The 20,340-nt window shown below is 40.4% G+C and overlaps 1 protein-coding gene across 6 annotated transcripts in view; it reads left to right on the top strand.

The window, feature by feature from the left end:
* The window catches only part of Rarb (retinoic acid receptor beta), a 385,376-nt gene that overhangs the window by 284,012 nt on the left and 81,024 nt on the right, over positions 1-20,340 (top strand). For 4 of the 6 annotated variants that reach the window (XM_074043790.1, XM_074043791.1, XM_074043794.1 and 1 more), the window contains exon 3: positions 12,743-12,884. In XM_074043790.1, the coding sequence (XP_073899891.1) occupies positions 12,743-12,884 (142 nt within the window). Of the gene's footprint in view, positions 1-5,441; positions 6,579-11,997; positions 12,500-12,742; positions 12,885-20,340 lie in introns of those variants that run through there. The other 2 variants (XM_074043792.1, XM_074043793.1) reach the window with 2 other exon arrangements.

Here is a 20,340-nt window from a genome sequence, read left to right as displayed (position 1 = left end):
GATATAAAAAGCTAGAGTTATTTATGACGAGCCTTCAGTTTAATAAACTACATCAGAACGAGCCCACACACCTGTGTGTGCCCTACTGCGCACTCTCAGTTCACCCAACCGCATTCCTGAGTTCTTGGGTTTGGAAGTTACTGCAAATTCAGTAATTTGAATTTGACAAACTTTTGAGCAGCATACGGACATTTTCAGCACACTTGTACATTTCTTGATGATGGTTGTGGAGGTGGGAAAGAAAAGGACAACCAGGGCTCACATTGACTTTCTAATAATGAATCCTTGTATCCTATGTGTAGCACTATTTCAGTCAGACACAGATTAGTAATTTTATTATCTACATGCATATTTTACTGTGCTAAGCATTTCTGAGTTGAGATTAGGTCAGACACACCTACTGATGATCCCCTCGGATTTATGTTGCCTTGGTATACAACTGAGATTTGGAAGGGAGAGAAAGAGGATGGATGCTGGGTGAGTCCCCTTATTCACACACTGGATCCTTTGTGCCTGAATGTGATGGAAAGTGTCAGTGGTGACTTATTTAAGAAAAACAGCCCTGCCCACCTCTCATTCACAATGACAGTACTAGTCACACATGGCAAGCTAAATAGCAACCTCAGTGTGTTAGTTACTTCCACCAAGTAGGTTACTTTGGCTTTGAATAATACACCCAAGAGCTTCTTTTCTTCAGCATGCCGTGTGGTTTCACCTAACCACTCTCCACTTTCAACAAAGCAGATAAGGTATCAACACAATTAAAAGTGAAAAATAATCTGTCTGCTTTGCCGGTAGTGAATGCTTACAGAACACACTTGGATACAATAGGATTTAAATAATTTATGGCCAGCACTTTTATTTTTTCAATCTGTAAATGAGGACTCCTAAGGCAGAATGGCGAGCAGGACCCTCTTCCCTGCTCCTATTAAGATAACAGGATGAGTGGCAATGATTCACATTGGTGTATTTTTTGAGCACTGTGCAGATAAAAATTAAAAATTAAAAGACATAGTTTGTGTAAGCAAGCTCATAACAGCCACCTGGAAATTCAAAATCACAAATTAATTCAGACTGTCCTTTGGTGGGCTCCTGAAGAATCTCTCTGCTCCCCTGGCAGGAGGAGTGTTGGGTTTGGGTCCCTGCTTAGTTAGCATTTTCACAGGGTCTGTTCTGGGGCTCCCCAAGGTGTTTTTGCATAGCCCTCAGGGATCTCCTGCAGCAGCCCTTGGTCTTTACCATGTAAACCTCAGGTGACATTGAAAACAAATAGGGATTAATGCATGGTGCGGTGTCTCCCCTCTGTAGATACGCTAAGTCTCAGATTACAGGATAATGTAGTTCCTGGCTTCCTTTCCACCCCCAGAACAGTTTTCCAACCCCAGAGGGATTTATGCAGCTGCTCTAACTCCTGTGGGGAGTAGGGAAATTGTCCCCCCCACTCCATTCCCCAAAGTCTAGGGACAGTGTTATCCCTTAGAAACAAAACCACTAAGCTGTTTACAGAAGGTGGGTCAGTCTTTTGGTGGTTAAATGTAGTTTAATCATCATTTATGAAGGTCTAGCTTTTTTTTTCCCTACACCTGCCTGTGGACATCTTCCTAATTATTCATTTGAGAAAACTCTGGATAAAAATATCCTTCCTGGAGCGTGTGTGCTCCAAAGAAAAAGGCGAACCAAGTCCAAGGAAATTTTCAGCCCTGTTTGATCTAAGGAAAATAATCCCCAAATTCCACACACAGGCTTCAGAGCAGAAAGTGAAGTGCTTTTGAATGATTTCAAAATAAACATACCCTACAAAGCGATCTTTGTCCTTCTGGAGACAATTAGAAGGATGAATGAATTTCCATGAGACGATCATCCAAAGAGAGCAAAACTAAAGTGAGACACCCCAGAGCTCCCAGATGGGTCTTCCTGGCTGTCTTCTGGACTGGGCCGTGACATCAGGGACCACCATCAATTCACAAGCCCGCCAGGGCAGCAGAGAGCTTTGTGAAGCCAGGTGGGAAGTAGCCACTCCGGAGAAAAGTGCAATTTTGATACAGGAAATGGAAGAGGAACAAAACAGCTTTTCACTCAAGATATATGTTTCTTCTGTCTAAAGCCAGCAATTTTGGAAAATGAAGCTAAGAGTTTAAAAATAAGGGTTCTGTCAGGGAAAATAAAACACGTCCCCCTACATCCATTAGGCTGCCTTTAATTGAAAACTAGAGAACAATCTAACTAATTGGCAGGTACCTCTTTTATTACGGGGGCTGTTTGCTCCTTCTCTCCAGTGTAATGGAAAGACGACTACTCTTTATCACTGAGAGTCAGGCATGAAGTGGAGAAGCAGAGAAGTACACTTAAAATTAATTTTATGCATTCTCCTAAATTTTCTCTCAGAAAATAGGATCACAACATGTAAAAGCGAAGGTCTTAGACATAGCAGTAGTTCCAAGAGTGTATTTTTATATAGCACAGTGCTTAGGTGAAAGCTATAATGTACTAATTGCAGGCAAGATCATGTTGTTTAAAAGAACTTTACCTTTTGCATTGGGGACCTATTTGATTTCAAATCTTGGCACCATGCTGACATAATACAGCTACTTTAATTTTAAAGATCAAGAAACAGAAGCCTGAGGGTGAAATTTGAGCCTATCTTTTGCCAATTTGGAATAAGAAAGAAGGAAGGTTGTAATAAATCATTAAATTAGGTTGTTGCCTGAATTTACAGTATTAGAATTTTACTACTGAAAACATAGCTTCCTTTTTCCTTTTCCTTATACTTAAAAGAATTTTGATGGTTGTTACATTTATTGAATTTAGGTTTCTTTGCGAATCTTTCTTTTCTTCCACAAGGAATATACATTTTATAATGTTATCTTAATTAGAAGAGTTGAATATGTTCTGTCCACACAAAGAGATTCAGAAACATCCCTGTCTACAAAGTTCTGCTGTCTTGAGGAAGAAAGAAGCACACAGCCCAATGGTTGCAATGTCACAGAGCGAGTGAAAGAGCAGGATGTGCAGGTGACATGGGCTTTCTGGGAGTCTGACACCGCTTGTATGCTGGAGTGTGAGCAGGCATGGAGCGTGAGCAGGCATGAACCTTTCCAAGGTGAGGAAAGGACTCTGAAGCCAAGGAGTTCTGATATACAGAGGCACGATGCAGAAAAAATGCTCTAAGTTTGAGGGTCCTGGGTAATAAGACTGGCCAAAGCATGAGCACACACGAGGGGCGAGTATCTCTGAACCCTTTTGCTGACATCTCAGAGTTTACAGGTTGTGATATGGGATGATGCCTTTGGCCCTCTGAGCCCATAGCTGAAGGCACCATGGTTTTTCCACCCAAGAACAGAATTCATCTTGAAACCTGGAGTTCAGGCAGTATTTTCTCAATAAACTTGGTGAGATTTTCCTTTGTCTGAGCAGTGTCTGTTGTGAGGCAAAGCAGAGGATTCTATCCCATAAATCCTGTTATTTTCTAGTTGCCAGACTTGTGAAGACATAAGTGTAAATGCCTGACCAGCTTCCCTTCTTCTGCCCTCACATCCTGTCTGATTCCTTCCTTTTTATTTCAAGCTCAAGATGGAACCATGTATAAAATAAGGGAGAAAAATTCCAGTGGAAAGATCCCAAACTGGACCTGAAAATTAAATTAGCTTTAAAAAAACAGCAAATTGTGGACAAGCATTTCTTTTCTATATTAATTTAGGTCTTTAATGTCATAAAACTATGCAAGTACATCATAATTATTGGGGTCTGTGAAAAGTCTTTGAATCATGCACTATGCAGAGTTGCCATGGCGATGTGGCGTTGTCATCAACCACTGTGTTTTGATAGAGCTATGTCCTGGCTTTGTGGATGGTGAATGTTGCATACCAGACTTCTGAAAGAGATTTTAAAATCCATGCTCTTCAGCGAAGGGTTTAAATATATTTGATCATGTTTTGACTCTCTTTCTGTCTGCTTACTTTTTAAGTACAGATGGGAGTCTTAATTTGGGACAAGATGAAATTTAGTAATTAATGTGGAAAGCAACAGGGGTCTGTTAACTCCTGGGCTGTAGCTAAGGAGCTATTTTCATGCATTTTGTCAGGAAAATAATTGAGAATTCAAGAACTTAAAATTCATTGGCTTCTTGCCCTGTTATATTTAGAGTAGTACTGATAATAAATCGGTAGCTATGGGTTTCACTGTGGAAGGGCACAGAATAACTGACCCAAGTAATCTAGAAAACAGATGTCTTCAGTTGGTGTAAAGTAAATTCTCAAGACAGAGTTAAAGCGAGCTCTGTGGAGCCAGTGAGAGCTTCCGTTCTAGAGGGCTTTCTACCCTGCTCTCAGGTTTCCTTGTACCTCATCTTAACCCAAAGTCTTGAGAAGAGGTGGGGGGTGGTCCCCAGATACCATCTTTATAATATTTAACCTGCTCACTGCACATAAATTCTATGGATGACTAATTAGTTGCTTTAACCTCATATTCTTTTATCTTCTTTCAATTCATACTTTATTTTGGTGGGAGCAAGGGCCCCTAAGGGGTCTGTGAATGAGCTTCTGGCATCCTTCTGAAATTGTGCCTGGGTGTGGTTGCTCTTTGGGAGGAAATTTTATCTAATTGTAAAAAAGTTCCTTGAGTTCTTTTTGTCCTCCCAGAGTCCCCTCTACTGCAAAGAAAGCCCAGTAGTAAAACATAAAATACCTCCTGAAAGGTTTTCCTTTTTGGCTCTTGCTGAGACAGTGGAATTTCTTAGCAGCATCCCAAGGGACTCTTGGGGAGAATAAGTGTGACTGTGGTAACCACTGAATTCTGTCTGATCCATAGTTTTTAAACAACAATGCAGTCCCAGGGAAGAGGTTCTCTGAGATGCCCACATCCTCACAAAGGAAAGGGCTATAGACTTTTGCTATCGATGGGAGTCTAGAGCCAGGACTATCTGTATAATTTGAAGCACCTCATGCAACCTGAAAATGCTTGTTTCTTGTTCAAAAACTACTCAACATTTAAGACAGGGACAGCAGAACCATAAGCTAAGCACAGGGTCCTTCTATGTTAGGGGATGCACAGGGTGATACATCTGGCCCTGCCCAGAACAAACCTTTTTGCCTTTTTAAAATAGCCAGGTTAACTTGCATAAGGTAAGTTTCATACCTGCCTTATGAAATTCTCTCCTTGACAATTTTTCTTTGAAATGATTGGCTGCAAAACCTGGTGGGTTTGCTGCCTACCAATTAGAATAGGATTATGATAATCAAATGGTTTGATATCTGGTCATGTAAAAAATTACTTTATCCAAGATCACACTTGAGAATATAAAAAAGACATTTTTCACCTAATTTCACCTAAATTAAAAGATATTTTATCCAATTGAGTAATCTTTCTTACTGCTGGTTTTCAGTTCATATTACCTACTAGCATTTCCTCCTTGGAGCATGTTCCCCTAAAAGAAGGAACATTGTGAGCTGAATGCATTGGCTCTGTGCCCTTCCCAGGACATCGCAGACTTTGGAAGTTCAGACCTTGACCTCTGATGATGTGAGTTCAGGTTCTCAGTTAAGAGCATGGGTCACTTTCTCATTGGCATTCTCAGGGAGTTTTAATTAATTGGGGATTAAAAGGACTAAGAGCTGTGACCTCTGGGTGTAGCAGGGGTTGAGCTCTCAGGGGTTCACCTGACAAAGCCAGGGAAGTGCCGTCATCATACTCTCCCGGAAAGATTAGTTCCCACAGAGATAACCTTGCGAAATCTGTAATCACTGCCTTCCTTAGAACCATCTTGCAAGGCGTCTCACAAAATATGGGTTTAGTAGCCTGGGCAAGAGTAGGTGTACTCAGGAAAGTCTGGCTCAAGGGTGCTAAAAAGAGACAGACTGTACCAACATCTGTGGTCAGGTTCTGAGTGAAAGGACAGAAAGACATGAGACATCTTCCATGTTAGCAGCGAGAGGTGCCATGGAGTAAGAGACCTTCTAGAATTCACGGCCATTACAAATCAGGGCACCTCAGTCTTCACTGTGGTCATTCATTCATCTTTACTCAGGACTTGGTCCTGGTATGGGAGGATTTATTTGCTTACTTTTTAACAAAAAAATAAACAACTCTGAGCCTCAATTTCCTTTGGGACAGTGTGGCTTTCTTATTTGGGATATGATTTTTATGGTCTTTTGCCATTCTTGTTCTGAGTTGGGCCCCCTCCCTGACATCAGTGTTCTTTGCCTTAGGTTCATGCCCACCTCCCTGCTTGGACAAAAGCTCTCTATCATCAAAATAACGGGCTGTTTTTCTACTTTCTCCCTCCCTCTCACCCATTGTCTTTCAGTGGGGTGAAAAGGTCTTCACTTTTCTCTCTCTCCCTCAAATCTTGCTATTAATAACTTTTCAGCCATTGTCACGCATAGACTTCCACTCACGGAGGGTGTTTTTTGTTTGTTTAAGGCAACGTGTTTCCTGGTCTCAAAACTGTGCTTCCCAAAGTGACTGTGATGGGATTATTCCACAGTTACCTCCTGCTGGCAGCAGTTTTGTTTCTGGCTGGAAGTGGAAACTGGGTCTGCGCTGGCCACGGGACACTGCAGAGCTGTGGTCTTGCTGGGCAGGTGAATGACTCTGGGGCCATCATTATTTACTTTTTTATTGAAATGGGATTGGAATCTTTTCCTTTTAATGATTGAGGGGGATAGGACTACGTAAGACCCTTCACTTTCTATCCCTTCTTTTGCTCTGGATAGAGAAATTGTCCTATAAAGGACAATTCACGTGGGGTAGAAATGAACTCAGCAGCAGCTCAGGTCACATAGATGTGTTTCCCACACTTTTTTTGGGTGAATTTCTCCTGACCCAATATTTTTTTTTTATCATAAAATGTAGTACTAAATTGCCTTCCTTAAAAAAATAAAAGTTTTTACATAGTGTTTTTCCTCGAACTATTATAAGGCATCCCACATGTTAAATCCCATGTAAATGGCTATATGGCCAAAAAATAACTTCCATTCAGAATAGCACAGTATGAATCCTCGTAAGCAATTGTGTGGTTAAGTATGAGTTGCTATTATCTCAGGGCAAGGATTGGGGGCTGCATTTTTGCCCAGACCCAAGGGTCGGCTCAGAGAATCAGGTATTTCTTTTCGGTGCCTATATCTCAGTATCAACTTTAGTATGTGTTAAATGCATGATGATGTCAGAAACTCATAGCTCTCTTAACAGTCTTGGTAGAATATAATTCTGGCCCTGCCATCTCTTGTATAGAAGAGGACAGTGGCTCTCTAAGTGAATGCTTGCCATGCCTTCAAGATCACCACAGGCTGAAAATCAACCCCTTTTCTAGCTATGTCTTAGACACACACATTCCTTGCATTCACCTTTCCACCAGACTGGACCCCTGGACAGCCTCTGTTTTTGCTTACCATGAGATTGCTCTTGGGGAAAACTCTGTCACTCACATCCTACCCCATCATTAGAGTTAGGATCAACTTCTTTGAATTCCTATGGCCTTCATTTACTCAACAGATATTTTTTTGTGTACCTACTATACTACACTGGGCATTATTCCACTTCGTGCTTTCCTTGAAGTTCTTATCCCACTGCTTGGTGGCATCTGTTACATAACATTCACTTGTCTTCATTTCTTATAAATTGAGACAGTGATTGTCCGTGCCTTCTGCATCATTGTTTGCCCCCCAAAAGCCTACCATATCCACTCCAACTAATTAGGTAGAGTGAACAAATCAATAAGTGAATGGGTGAATATAGAGATGGCTTTTCAAATCATGAGGTTGTCTACCCACAAGAATTTATATTGCTCCTGATTCAGAACACTGTTCTGTCTTATTTGGAAATCTACCTAACTAATTAGTATAGAGTGAACAAATCAATAAATGAATGGGTGAATATAGAGATGGCTTTTCGAATCGTGAGGTTGTCTACCCACAAGAATTTATATTGCTCCTGATTCAGAACACTGTTCTGTCTTATTTGGGAATCTACCTAACCTTCACAAATCATGGTTAAACAGCTGAAGCCCTCATTGACTTATCTGATCGTGACCATTTTGGAAAAACGCTCTATCACTGAGCTACATCCTTAGCCCTGGTCTGATTACAACTCAGATCAGTGAGTCTTCTACTAATTTCAGAGGAAGTTTTGGCTCACTTTCTTAAATACAGATAATATCATCCTCAAGGAATACATTTAATATCGAGGAATATTTTAAAGAAGTAATAGATAATAAAACCAGTACTATCACAAAGGCTCTGGTAATAGCTGAAACTTCATCATTCATTCATTCAATCAATAATTATTTATTGAATATCTATTATGTGTCAAGTTCTGTTCCAGACCTATTATACTCAGCTGATATGTATTAATACATTTTTATTAAGTTGAAAAGGTGACATACTTTCCTACCAGTTTGGTTTTTTTGGGGGGAAGCAGTACTGGAGTTTGAACTCATGGCCTTACACTTGCTAGGCAGGCAATCTACAACTTGAGCTATTCCACCTGCCCTACTTTGTGTTGGATATTGTCGAGATAGGGTCTCATGAACTATTTGTCCAGGCTGCCTTTGAACCACAATCCTCCTCACTGCTTACTCAGTAGCTAGGATTACAGAGGTGTTGAATAACCATTGCTTTGGGTCTTTCTCTCACTCCATCCAAACCATTGCCTTTATTCTGGGGAAGCCATATTGGATGCTGCCTGGAGGCCATAGTGGGGACCACCAACCCATCTGCTGTAGTTCAAGGGATCCAGCCTCCCTGCTCATCCTTCTCACCTCTTAGGGTGCATGGATACTAGCAAGGAAGGCGGCACATTTGGTGGTGGTACTGTGACACCCTAATGGAGAAACGCACAACGCCATTGAGCTCCTTCGGTTGTAACCACTGGTCACAGACTGACATTCCCTGTGTCACTCATGTCACTTCTTAGACATAGGACTATTGTTTAATATTCTGACATCATCCTCAACTAGTTGTAATTTAGAAGGAAAAGCAAAATACTAAGGCTACCTGAAGAGGTAGCATTTGGTGTGCTCAGATCAGTAAGAGTAAGCTCTCTTAATAGGGCACATTAGAGAAGCTTCTTGGGTTTACTGGAAAAAGAAAATTCCAGGAAAATGAAAGAGTAAAATTGTGGTGTCAGCAGACTGAGACTTAATGTCAGAAAATCAGACCTCAAGGCTTCTAGCCACGAGCCCTGGAGACAGTTCTGAATCATCAACTTCAGTGCCACCATAAATACCCACCTGGGGCTCCTCCCAAAGGTGCTATGATGACTCAGATCTAAGATATGCACACATATCACTTGAATGCCTTCTTCTTGGTGTCCCTTAAGCTCTGGGCTGGCCTGCAAAATTACCATCCTTGCCCATGCCAGTGGAGGCTCTTTTTTTCCTTGGTTTTCAAATACCACCTCTTCCTTGGCCATTTTCTTTGCCCATAAAAACTCTTCCCTCTCAAGCCATCCCATCCCATCTATCTCTGGTGTAATGACACACCTGGAATCACAGAAATTTACAGCTGGAAAGGACCTTGTAAATCAGTGGTCCAGCCCCTTACTGAGGAGGTGAGAGCACTTAGCCCCGCTAAGTGGTAATGAGGAGGCTGCTGCCTCGGGATTCCCCCATCCCATTCCAGGGCTCTCCCTCCTCTGTGTTTGGCCTCCCCTCTGCCTTTACTTGTACTTCCATGGATAACAACTCTTTACATGCTCAGATGTTGGGAGTCTTTCATTCTCCATGTGTCCATCCATCCATATGCTTCACAAACTGTCATACTTGAATTTATTATGCACCTCTAAAGCCACTTTTGTAGTCAAGTCTTAGATTAACATTTTGTTTCTCAACAAATGAGGCTCCTAATTTTAAGTCAGACAGATCTGTGGCTTTAAATCTCATTGATTTGCACAGTGAGAAACTTTTTAAATTCTCAGAATTCCTCAGTGCTGGTATGCCTCTAGCATGTGCTCAACTCTTGTTTCAACAAGGAGTGAGGAAGCCTTAGACTCCCTGCACTCTGTAGGCTCCATGTCCACCAAGAGGAAAATAACATCTGAACACTGAATTATTTGACTTTCTTTTGTTTATTTTATGACTGCCTTCTAAGGTTGACATTAGAAGTGCTGGTTGTCCAATTAAGCCAGAGATTAAAGGTTTCCATTTTAAATAAGTTTAAAAGTAAAGGGATGAGTTAACCTATATAAAAATATTAAACAGAATTTAGGTGGCATGGGGTTATGTCCCCCAACCCCATACATGCCATGGCACTCAAAGCAATAGTCTGTAGGAGAGTAAGATTTATGTAACAATTCAGAAAGGCAATGAGGAGCAACAGGATTTGTATGATGTAAACCTCTGTGTGGCTCCCAGGGCATTTCTGTTTACCCAACCCATGTATAAAAATACCTCACAGCATATATTTCAGTCAGCAAGTATTCTACCATGGTGGAAATGATTTACTGAAACTTAGACCTTCTTCTGAAATCCAGCCAGAAATCTGATTTGGAAAACCAAGAAGTCCTATTTAGTTTCTGCCGTCACTGTTACTCAACCACCCTGGCTGGGTAATTAGTGACCTATAAAGTTCTTTAATTCTCTCTTCTTTTATCTGAGCACCATGAGATTGTTTTTCTCTGCTCTGTGGTCACGCACTAAGAATTTGCTGAACTGAATATTTAGTTTTTAATAAACAGAGAAGGTCACCTTTGTATCACACTTTTTTCACACACACAGAAAAGACTATCTTCCATCCTGTCCTTGCTTCTTGGAAGAGGAGCAATGATGGTTTCTGTAAATTGAGTTTGTACATCTGGAAGCCAAAAGTGGCCTGTACGTATTTTTGCTGGGAAAGATATGTTTTGAGGTGACCACTCCGCACAAATGTATCCATATTTCAGGGTACTTGTAACCTGTTATTTTAGATTCTGAGCATATTTGTAGCTTCAGAGGTACAGAAATAAACTGTGTTTTCTTAGAAAATGTGTGTGTCTGGGATATATGACAGAAGTTGCAACCTTAAACCAGATGTCCAGACGCTTCCAATTGAACCATGCCAATAAAAATAAGTTTATTTGGACTCTAGAAGCCTAGGGTGCCCATGGAAATGTCCTAAAAAATATGTGTTAGACAAGCTTTCTTGACTAATGAGGTGGAGCATTGAGTGTTGTCATTCCTGCCCCCACAGTGTTAATATACTACAGGGAAAGTCACACTAAGATGACACTTAACATTTTGCTCAGTGCATCCAATGGTGTTTCCAACATTCAACAGACTTGTATCCAGTGTAGTTATAAGTCATATCACATCTGATAAGGTGAAACTTCTTGCTTTTATTACTTGAGCAATGGAGAGTTTCTGTTGGGCAATTAAAAGAGAGAAAAGAAGCAGATATGCCCTACACTTCTGTTTATTCATTGTGGTTTCAAAAAGCACCAGTAAATTATCCATTGTCAGCAATACTGTATGGTAGAAATGGGGACAAAGAGAATATTGGAGACTCTTGCTTGTGAAGTCTAAAGTCTGCTTTATTTCATCACTATTTCACAAAAATCATGACAGATTGCTTTGGTCAAAATATGATTTTCAAAAAGTTAAAAAACATACTCAAAAAAAGTATTTAGTAAGCACATGTCAAAAATTTAACTCATTAATTAAGTGAGAAGAAGATGACAAGTTTGGTCTAAAGGATGATATGAGAGAAATATCTAAGTAGGTAGGTGGGCTAGATAGACGATAGATTAGATAGATAGATAGATAGATAGATAGATGATAGAGTAAGCAGAATAAAGAATTCTGTGATAAAGTTGCAAAGTTAGATACAAAGATTGTTGATATTCTTACAAGACAATAAAACAATAGGCTTCAGGATTATTTTTCATAGGAGCAGAAATCCTTTCACCTACACTAAACAATTTTTAAATGTAATTTACCAGTCTTTCACAATCTTTATAGAGTCTGGGTTCAATTGACAGTGAACAGTAGGTCAAAGTTATATACCCCAGGGTCACTGAATGACCCTAAGGTGGCTGTCAGTGAATGCTGTAGTAGAACTTTCTGCATTGATATAAATATTCTGTATATTTGCTGTGCAGTATATTAACCACTAGCTGCCTGTACCTATTAAACACTTGAAATGCAACTGAGGAATTTAATTTCCCACTTCATTTCATTAATTTTGATTTATATAGCCACGTGTGAGCAATGGCTACCACACTGGACAGTCAACTCTGATGAATCATTAAATGGGCAGGCATTAATTTATTGTTTTCAGTTTGGTGTAACTTTTCCTAAGCACTTTGTAGATTAAATCACCTTTTAAAGATTATGGTAGGAGTTAAATATATAAAAGACCTAATTCTTGCATGAAGCAAATAATTTCTTTTGTAAGAGCAGTGCTGCTCATATATCAGGTTTCTTGTTAGTGGGCTCACCTGAAATTCTTTTGGCCAGCAAAAGAGCTGGTTCAGCTAAGCCTGTTTGGAGGGATCCCAACAATGCCTGATGTTTTCCAAGAAAGTCAGCATGGTATTCATTTTCCTTCAGCAAAATAATGGTCATGTCTAGTTTTGATTTAAAGGGGATTTAGGGCTTGCAACAAAGGGAGTGCTATTAATATTTTCCAAGAGTTTTAGGTTTTAATAAGTTAACATTTCTGTTACCATCCCTTCAATATTAAAAAGAGCAAGAAATGCGTTGATAAGGTTGGTTCTGGTTTCTTGTGAAGCTTAGCTTTTTACTTAGCTTGCTCATATTCTTGTTTGCTTGCAGGGCTTTTTCCGCAGAAGTATTCAGAAGAACATGATTTACACTTGTCACCGAGATAAGAACTGTGTTATTAATAAAGTCACCAGGAATCGATGCCAGTACTGTCGACTCCAGAAGTGCTTTGAAGTGGGAATGTCCAAAGAATGTAAGTGGAATCTCAAAAAAAAAAAAAAAAGTCTTCTGCTTTGTTTGCCTTATCTATAAATATATTTGCTCAGCTTCCAAAGTCAAATCATGAAGGACGTTAGTATATGAAATTCAGACATTCACTGATGACATATTGTGAAGGGTAGGTGTAAACAGAGATGACATGAAATGAAGTAACTATGGAGAATTTCTGATAAAACTTGAGTGGCAGGTGGTGAAAAGGCAGGAGGTGCTGGTGCTGTGGATGGGAGATTTGTATTCCAGAGCAGTTACTGACTCACTGTGTGCTGTAACACAGCCACAGCACAGAGCCATGTGGTGTCTCCATGTCCCTATCTTGACAGTAGGAATAAGGATCTTCTTATCAGTGAGACTAAAAAGAGACAAGAAGCAGGAGTATTAATAGAAACACTTATTTGCCCTTTTTTAGATTGGGGAGGATCACATAATTTTTGTTTTAGAAGAAATATTTTGAAATTTCAGGCATTGGCCTCTGTTTTTAAACTTGATTTAGCTTTTCTCTTCCAAGTCACCACTTCCAAACAATAACACATTTTATTAATGCAAAAGAGAATATTTTAATAAGTTAAAAGCTGGTTATTAGTCCATAAATATCTAATAATGGGGACTTGAAATATACATGCCTTAATGTAGATAAAATATGTACCCTGAAAAACATTTTAATTATTTATGTTCTCTCTTTCATGTAGGGACTAGGACAATGACAAGCATGGGCAGGCCTAGGAAGTCATGGGGCTGTATGCGGGGGAAACACTTATGGGATTGCTACTTTTTCATTCATTCTGTCACTTGGGGATTTGGAGGAGGCCCACAGTGTATGTGAATTGCTCGTGAGGTGCTATCTGGGGACCCTGGAGATGCCTGAGACCCGGCCAATGTCTTCAACAGCAAGGGACAAAAAGCCAGATACCCCATCCTGTGTAGGAGCCCCATGATCCCACCATGGGTTTGGAAGATTATGTCATGAGTCAAGGACGCTTGGATTTTTGGAACAGGGCAATGCAGCCTGAGGAGAAGTGGAACTGAAAAGGGGAAATCGCTAAGGCTGAGCAGCACTGTTGGGAGGGTGTGCGAGTAATGCTGGCTTCTGCAGGGACTGCTACTTACGGATTGAGTGGCTGTTTCTTGGGAGCCCACACAGCCACTTTTTCTAACTGTGCTCTTGTCCTTTCACCTTTCCTAACTATGCTCAGATTTCATTTGTTTTCATAGCCCTTGAGTTTCTACAAAAGGTTGGCATTAACTTAATCCAATCATGCCATACAGCCTGTTCTCTGTTAGCCACGGTGGACAGTTCACCATATGAGCGTGTAACATAGGCCAGTCCAGTGAGAGTTAATTCAAGATTCAGAACAGTGGGACAGATGAGCCTTCTTTTTATAGTGCATTTGAACAGGGAAGCAAGTAGGTGTACCCTTGTCACTATCCTCTCCTCCCAGGGGATGTCAGCTATTGGACAAGGCTGATACCATGGATGGAAAAGTGGAGAGAAAACAGGCCCTATTTGATGACATCACTGAATTGCCAAACCAGAAAAACCTGTGAATCCCCTAATTCTAGGTCATTTTGTTGTATTTATCAAGAAGCACCCATTAAGGCCTTTGGAGTTGGTGTCCTATAGGGTCCCCATGAACAAGAATAAGCAAGGTCATCTGTCAGCCAGGGAAGCTTCCTGTGTGGACCATTCCCTTCTGGGCAGTTAGTTCTATCTACAGATGATGGGCCACTTGACCATGTTTCACCCAGTCCCCTGTGATGCCTCCAAACTTCAGAGCTATTGAATTAGTTGTACTCAATAAATGTGGAACTATAAAACTAATATTCAATTATTTCAAGGCCTGAATCCTACTGGTAAAGGGAAAAGCATGATGTCCTGAAATAGCCAGGTTATTTATGTGTATGAGACTCACGGAATGATCACTTAATGTTCTGTCTTTGGTCTGATGTTCAGTAAACATGGATGGCACACTGCATTTCTGTGGGAGAATTTCAGTTCAGACTGAAATTATAAATGAGTAAGCCAGATGGGAACTGAGAGAAAAATCGGTATTTTTGCATTTATTTTGTGTGGGCTGGAGACCCATTTCCTGCTTACATTACTTAAAACCCATATCCTGCCACTCTGTAAAAACTGGCAGCTTGGTTGCCAATTAAAAAAAATAATGTTTACCCACACAGGAAAACTCTAACTTCAACTCACAAAGAACTTATCACCTTAATTAGATTTTAAAATATAGAAATGGGAAGAAAATGGGATCATTATATCCAAGTACACAAAAATAAACATGTTTTTCTTAAGAGGAAATTGAAGGGGAAATAAACACTTAGAGTGTAGGAATTGAGAGTCTAATAGAATATTTTTAAAGTTGAAACAGAAGGAAGCAGCAAATATGAGAATCGGTAACCAATTATACCAGTGCATATGCAACTGAAAGGAACCCAAGAATAATAGCTGCTTGTGGAATGTTAGAACTGAAAAGGGATCTTGGAGATGGATTTCACTCACCTCTCTCATTTGACATGCAAGTATACCAGCATTCAGAAAGATGAACCAGTTGTGCCAGCAATCCCTGATTAGCTAAAGACAGAATCAAGTCTCCAATTCATGTCTGCCACCTTTCCTCATCCTGCTCTCTGAAGTAGCAAGATTAGCAGGGTTGCATTCAATTCTAGCCATGGGACTTGTCAGTTCATTAGTATGTGTCAGAACCCTTTGGATGCAAGTGACAGAAAACACAGTGACAGAAAACACAGCTCAAACTGGCTTCAACTAAAAAATCACTACATCTGATGGAAAAGTCCAGAGTCACATGGCAGGAACCAAGGACACATATTTGTTTTGGGGGTACCTTTTCTCTTTGTCTCTCACAGATGTTTGTTGCTGGGTTGACTTCCTTCTTGGGAGGTTTTCCCTGTGGCTGATAAAGATGGTGAACAACAACTCCAGGCCAGGGGTCTGCCCACCAAAAAGAGAGAGATGCTCAGATTCTGATCACTGCATCAGAGCCTGGGGATGGATTCTCACACACCCCTCTCTCTATTAACACACTGGTTTATCTGGGGATCATGTATCTTTCAAGTCTAGGGTTGAGGTTGATTCCACCTATGTGTGCTAGGCATGTGGAAGGAAGTGGAGAGAATGAGAAGGACAGAAGTATGGCTCAGTTGTAAAACCCTTCCTAACATGCATGCCATCCAAGTCCATTCCCAGCACACCCCCCCAAAAAATAATGTAAAATAAAGATAGGAGGCAAAAATGACCTTGGTCCACTGTGATATGTCAAGTCCCATGTTGTTTCCTAGAACATTCTTAACTCTTTATGTCATTTGTTTGGGGGACAAGTATGAAAGAAATCTACGATGTGTATTATAGTAATAGCTAATTAGACATTGTGTGTTCTAGAGCCCAGGGCCTGTACTACCCACGCTTAGTGCTTTATTCCATTGGTGCTCACAACAGATCTACGAGGTTGCTACCTTATAGCCCTTCACCCCCCTTTGACAGATGTGTACGCTGAGGCACAGAGAGGTTAATTACCTCATTCAAAATGACAAAGTAAGGGGCAGTGCTGTGGTTTGATTTTAAACAAGGTAGTTTGATTTTAAAGTCTATGTTCAAACTGAAATATATACTACATGCCATAAAAAGCAGCTCTTAAAACTCTGAATTACTTTTTCTACTCTATTTTATTGCCAGTGGTTAATAAAACAATAACCACACTCCTTGCTCTATATTAGAGACATATTCCCGAGAAAATCATGTGCAAATTTAATTCTTATAGATCAAATTTGATTTTAAATATATAAGGGGACTTACTAGTAAAAGAAATCCTTTAACGTGGCCAACTGAAAAAGCAATAGTATTTCTACATGTTTCTGTTTTGTAAATGCTGATGGGTAGACTGTATGTTTTCCAAGGACTTTATAGAGCCAAGGAAACCTTTTTGCAGAGGAATAGCCCCCTGTCAGAGCCTAAAGTCTGAGAGTAATGGCAAGTTAAAAAATCTGATTTTCAGCAGAATTCTATAAGTGCTACAAAAATTCACGAAGAATTGGAGAAGGAACCAAAACAATTCCACATTGAGTGATAAGCTTCTGATGGGTTAGGCAACTTGTAACAATGTCAGCAAAGGAAAAGTGTGGAAAAGCCCTAAATAAAAACAAGAAATGAAAAAGAAAACAATAAGCGAAGGAATGAAGACATAGCATTTGGGACTGTGAAAGGGAAGCCCAGCTAAGCTTATGACATAGATTAGCAACTAATTGTCCAAGGTGTGGGCAGGGGAAGACTTAAAATGGTACTGCGTAGAGACTGTGTACAAGAATATGGCCTGGAAAGCTTGACCATATACTGTCAGTGACAGAAGTTCAAATGAATAGTGCAAAGCTTTAAGCGAGAGGTCAGCAAAAAATACTTCTAAAAAAAGTTTCCTAAATATTTTTATATTCCATTGAATTGTTTTTTATTATCATATTATTGGTGTACTGAGGGTGCATTGTGACATTTACAAGAGTTCTTATAATATGTCATAATTGAATTCACTCCCTCCATCATTCTCCTTTATTCTCCCTCCCCCTATTCCTGGAATAGTTTTAACAGGTCTCATTTTTCCATTTTCATACATGAGTACCTAATATTTCCCCCACATTTACCCTCCTAAATATTTCTTAGAAAATATTTTGGGCTTTGTGAGCCACGTGACTTCTGCCATCATAACACAGAAGCACACACGGAACGTATATAAACAAACAGGTTTGGTTATGGTCCAGTAACATTGTGTCTACAAAGGCTGGCAAGGGATGGGTTTGACCCAGTACCATAATACACCATCTTCTCCTTTACGGGGGTCACCCAGTGCCCACAGATGTCCATTAGGGCTGCTCTACCATCTCATCCTGGACTCACCTCCTACCAGTAAACACCAAGCCTCCCATCACACTCTATAGCACTGATGCATAAGCCTAACTCCTGCCTTGGAACCCACCACCTCCTCACCCTTCAGTTGAACCCAGGTGCTTGATGAAATGTCATTTCCTCTTTGAAGCCTCCCTTAATCCCCATCCCACACCTGGCACAAAGGTTTCCACTTTCCCCTTTTCCCATAGGGCTTTGCATATACCTCCACGAACCATGCACTTAACTGTACTATAGTGTAATTCTTCACATTCCAGCAGGTCTCCCCGGTTTATTGATAAATTCCTAAAGTGTTATTTCTCAGCCCTGTGGGTAAATCAAGTGCATTATACACTCCTAAAAGGCAAGCACCACATCTTCTTCACCCTGTGTCCTCAAGACTTTACTCTGTTGTTTGTTCAATGAGGTTAGATTGGTCAAATGATTAGATGGCCATTTTTACTATTTTTTTCTTTTGGTTTTTTGAGACAGAGTCTCAGAGACTGTACTCAAACTTGCGATCTTCCTCCCTCAGGCTCCCAAGTGCTAGAATTACAGGCCTGTATCACCACACCTGGCTTGTGTGGCCATTTTTTAAAGACAACCAAACTTAGCTTCTCCCTGACTTTACTTTCTGAAAAGTTGTCCAACACAAAACAATCCTGGGTGTGTATCTATTCAAATATTTGTCACTCACTTATCTGTGAGGGCCCCAGAACAAGTTTTTCAACTTCTTTGGGCTTGTGTTTTCTACCTTGATCAGACGAATTTAGTATTGACTAACAGCCCAGGTACAACATGAGAATTGACACTTTTAATCCTGTTTAGACAACAGGGTTGCCCCAAACTGCTTCCTCTTTTCAGTTCCCTTCCCTCAAAGACACTAGACCTTTCAGTGCTTTTGCCAGTGAAAAAGGTTGATCTGAGCAGACATCTTTCTGTCTCTTTGAGAGGCAAAAAGCCCAGCTAACACAGAGGAGCTCAGATGGACAAATAAGGTTTGTGGTCACCTTTTCCAAACCTTGGCTATCAAGTTGCTCAGTGACAAAAGAAGAGGACCCTGGGATAGCTAAGCATTGGGGTCTAGAGGCCAAAAGGAAACAGAAGACAAGAATCAGTCCAGAATCGTGACTTGTGTGCTATGGTGAAGGGTCAGTAGTGGATCCTGGATGCTCTGACCTTGGACCAAGTTCCCATGGGCCTCTGACCTCCCATATTGGGTGCCCCTCATCCCGTGTCTACAGCAAAGACATTATGGAAGCTACCTACCCTCATTCTAATGCTGCTTTTCTTTTTGAAAACTACTGGCCATTAATTGACAAAGCGAACCTCTTTGTATTGCTTTTCAAGGTTATGTTTATGTGGTCCATGCCCTTGAGTGTGGGTAAAACATGTCTTCGATTTTGTTTGAGAATGCTGTTTAATGTTTATATCACAGCATTTTTTGTTCTGTGACAGTTTCATAAGTGTATTTGTAGAATAGAGCAATTGAATAATCTCTGAATTTAGGAGTCCCTAAGCACTCATTGACACCTTCTCATCTGGGGCACGTTGAGCTTAAAAGCAGCTTCTTATAAAGTCTCTAAATTCTGATTTATATTTCTTACATGAATGCCCCCATGGGTGGAGGGAAAGGAATGATAGTTGCTTTGCATAGACACTTCGCTGCTTCTACCAGAGAGTTTTTCTGCTCTGGGCTTCTCCCATTTCCTCTGTAGTCTTAACACTTATATTAAAACAAACCTTTCTGGACTAAAGCCACTTAACCTCAGTTAAAACCACCTTTGCTGGTGTACAAATTATATTGATGTGCTGCTCATTGGTTCTGCTGGATTTTACTGGCTTAAAAACAAAGATATTCATATTGTAAGTTGCCCTGTGTAGTTGGGAAATTACATAAAAATCATCCTCAGAACACTTAACATCTTTCTAATTTTAGTTTATTTCTTCATTTGTTCTCATGTTATATCCCATCCTCTTACTACCTTTCCCAGGTTCATTGCTATCATTTTGTTCTACTCAGCAGAGGCATGACACAGACCCCCACCTTCTCCTATTGATCCACACACAAATCCCCAAAGAGCCCCCCCAGGTATAAGTGAAAGGCCGGAAACTTTGCATTTTTATATCTAAAATTGTCCTTCAAGTTGGAAAATAGAAATCGGCTGACCTGTCCCATTTGCCAAATGTTAATGTCTTCCTGCATCTGTCCAGGAGATAAAAACACAAATTCCGTTTGGGCACCAGAGGCCCAGTGATGTCAGTGCCACTGTGGACTCAAAGTCCATTTACACTCAGACTGCAAGGGAGTATTAAGATTCCTTCAGCTTCACTAACTGTCCCCTCTCTCCTGGAGATGGCACACTTGGTATCTTCTCACCTTAGGAAAAAAAAAAAAATCCATTACACAAGAGAACAGAGCAAGAGAAAGAACAAAGGCCTTTGAAGTTAGCCTGAGCCAGGTTCAAATCTCACTTTACCCTTGAGCTATCTCAACTTGAGACAATTGCCTAATCTTGCTTCAAGTGGGATGAGCTAA

The sequence above is a fragment of the Castor canadensis genome, chromosome 10 (assembly GCF_047511655.1).
Source record: "Castor canadensis chromosome 10, mCasCan1.hap1v2, whole genome shotgun sequence".
NCBI classification, from domain to species: Eukaryota; Metazoa; Chordata; class Mammalia; order Rodentia; family Castoridae; genus Castor; species Castor canadensis.
The sequence above is the reverse complement of the archived record's forward strand: the minus strand, read 5'-3'. Positions and strand labels throughout refer to the sequence as shown.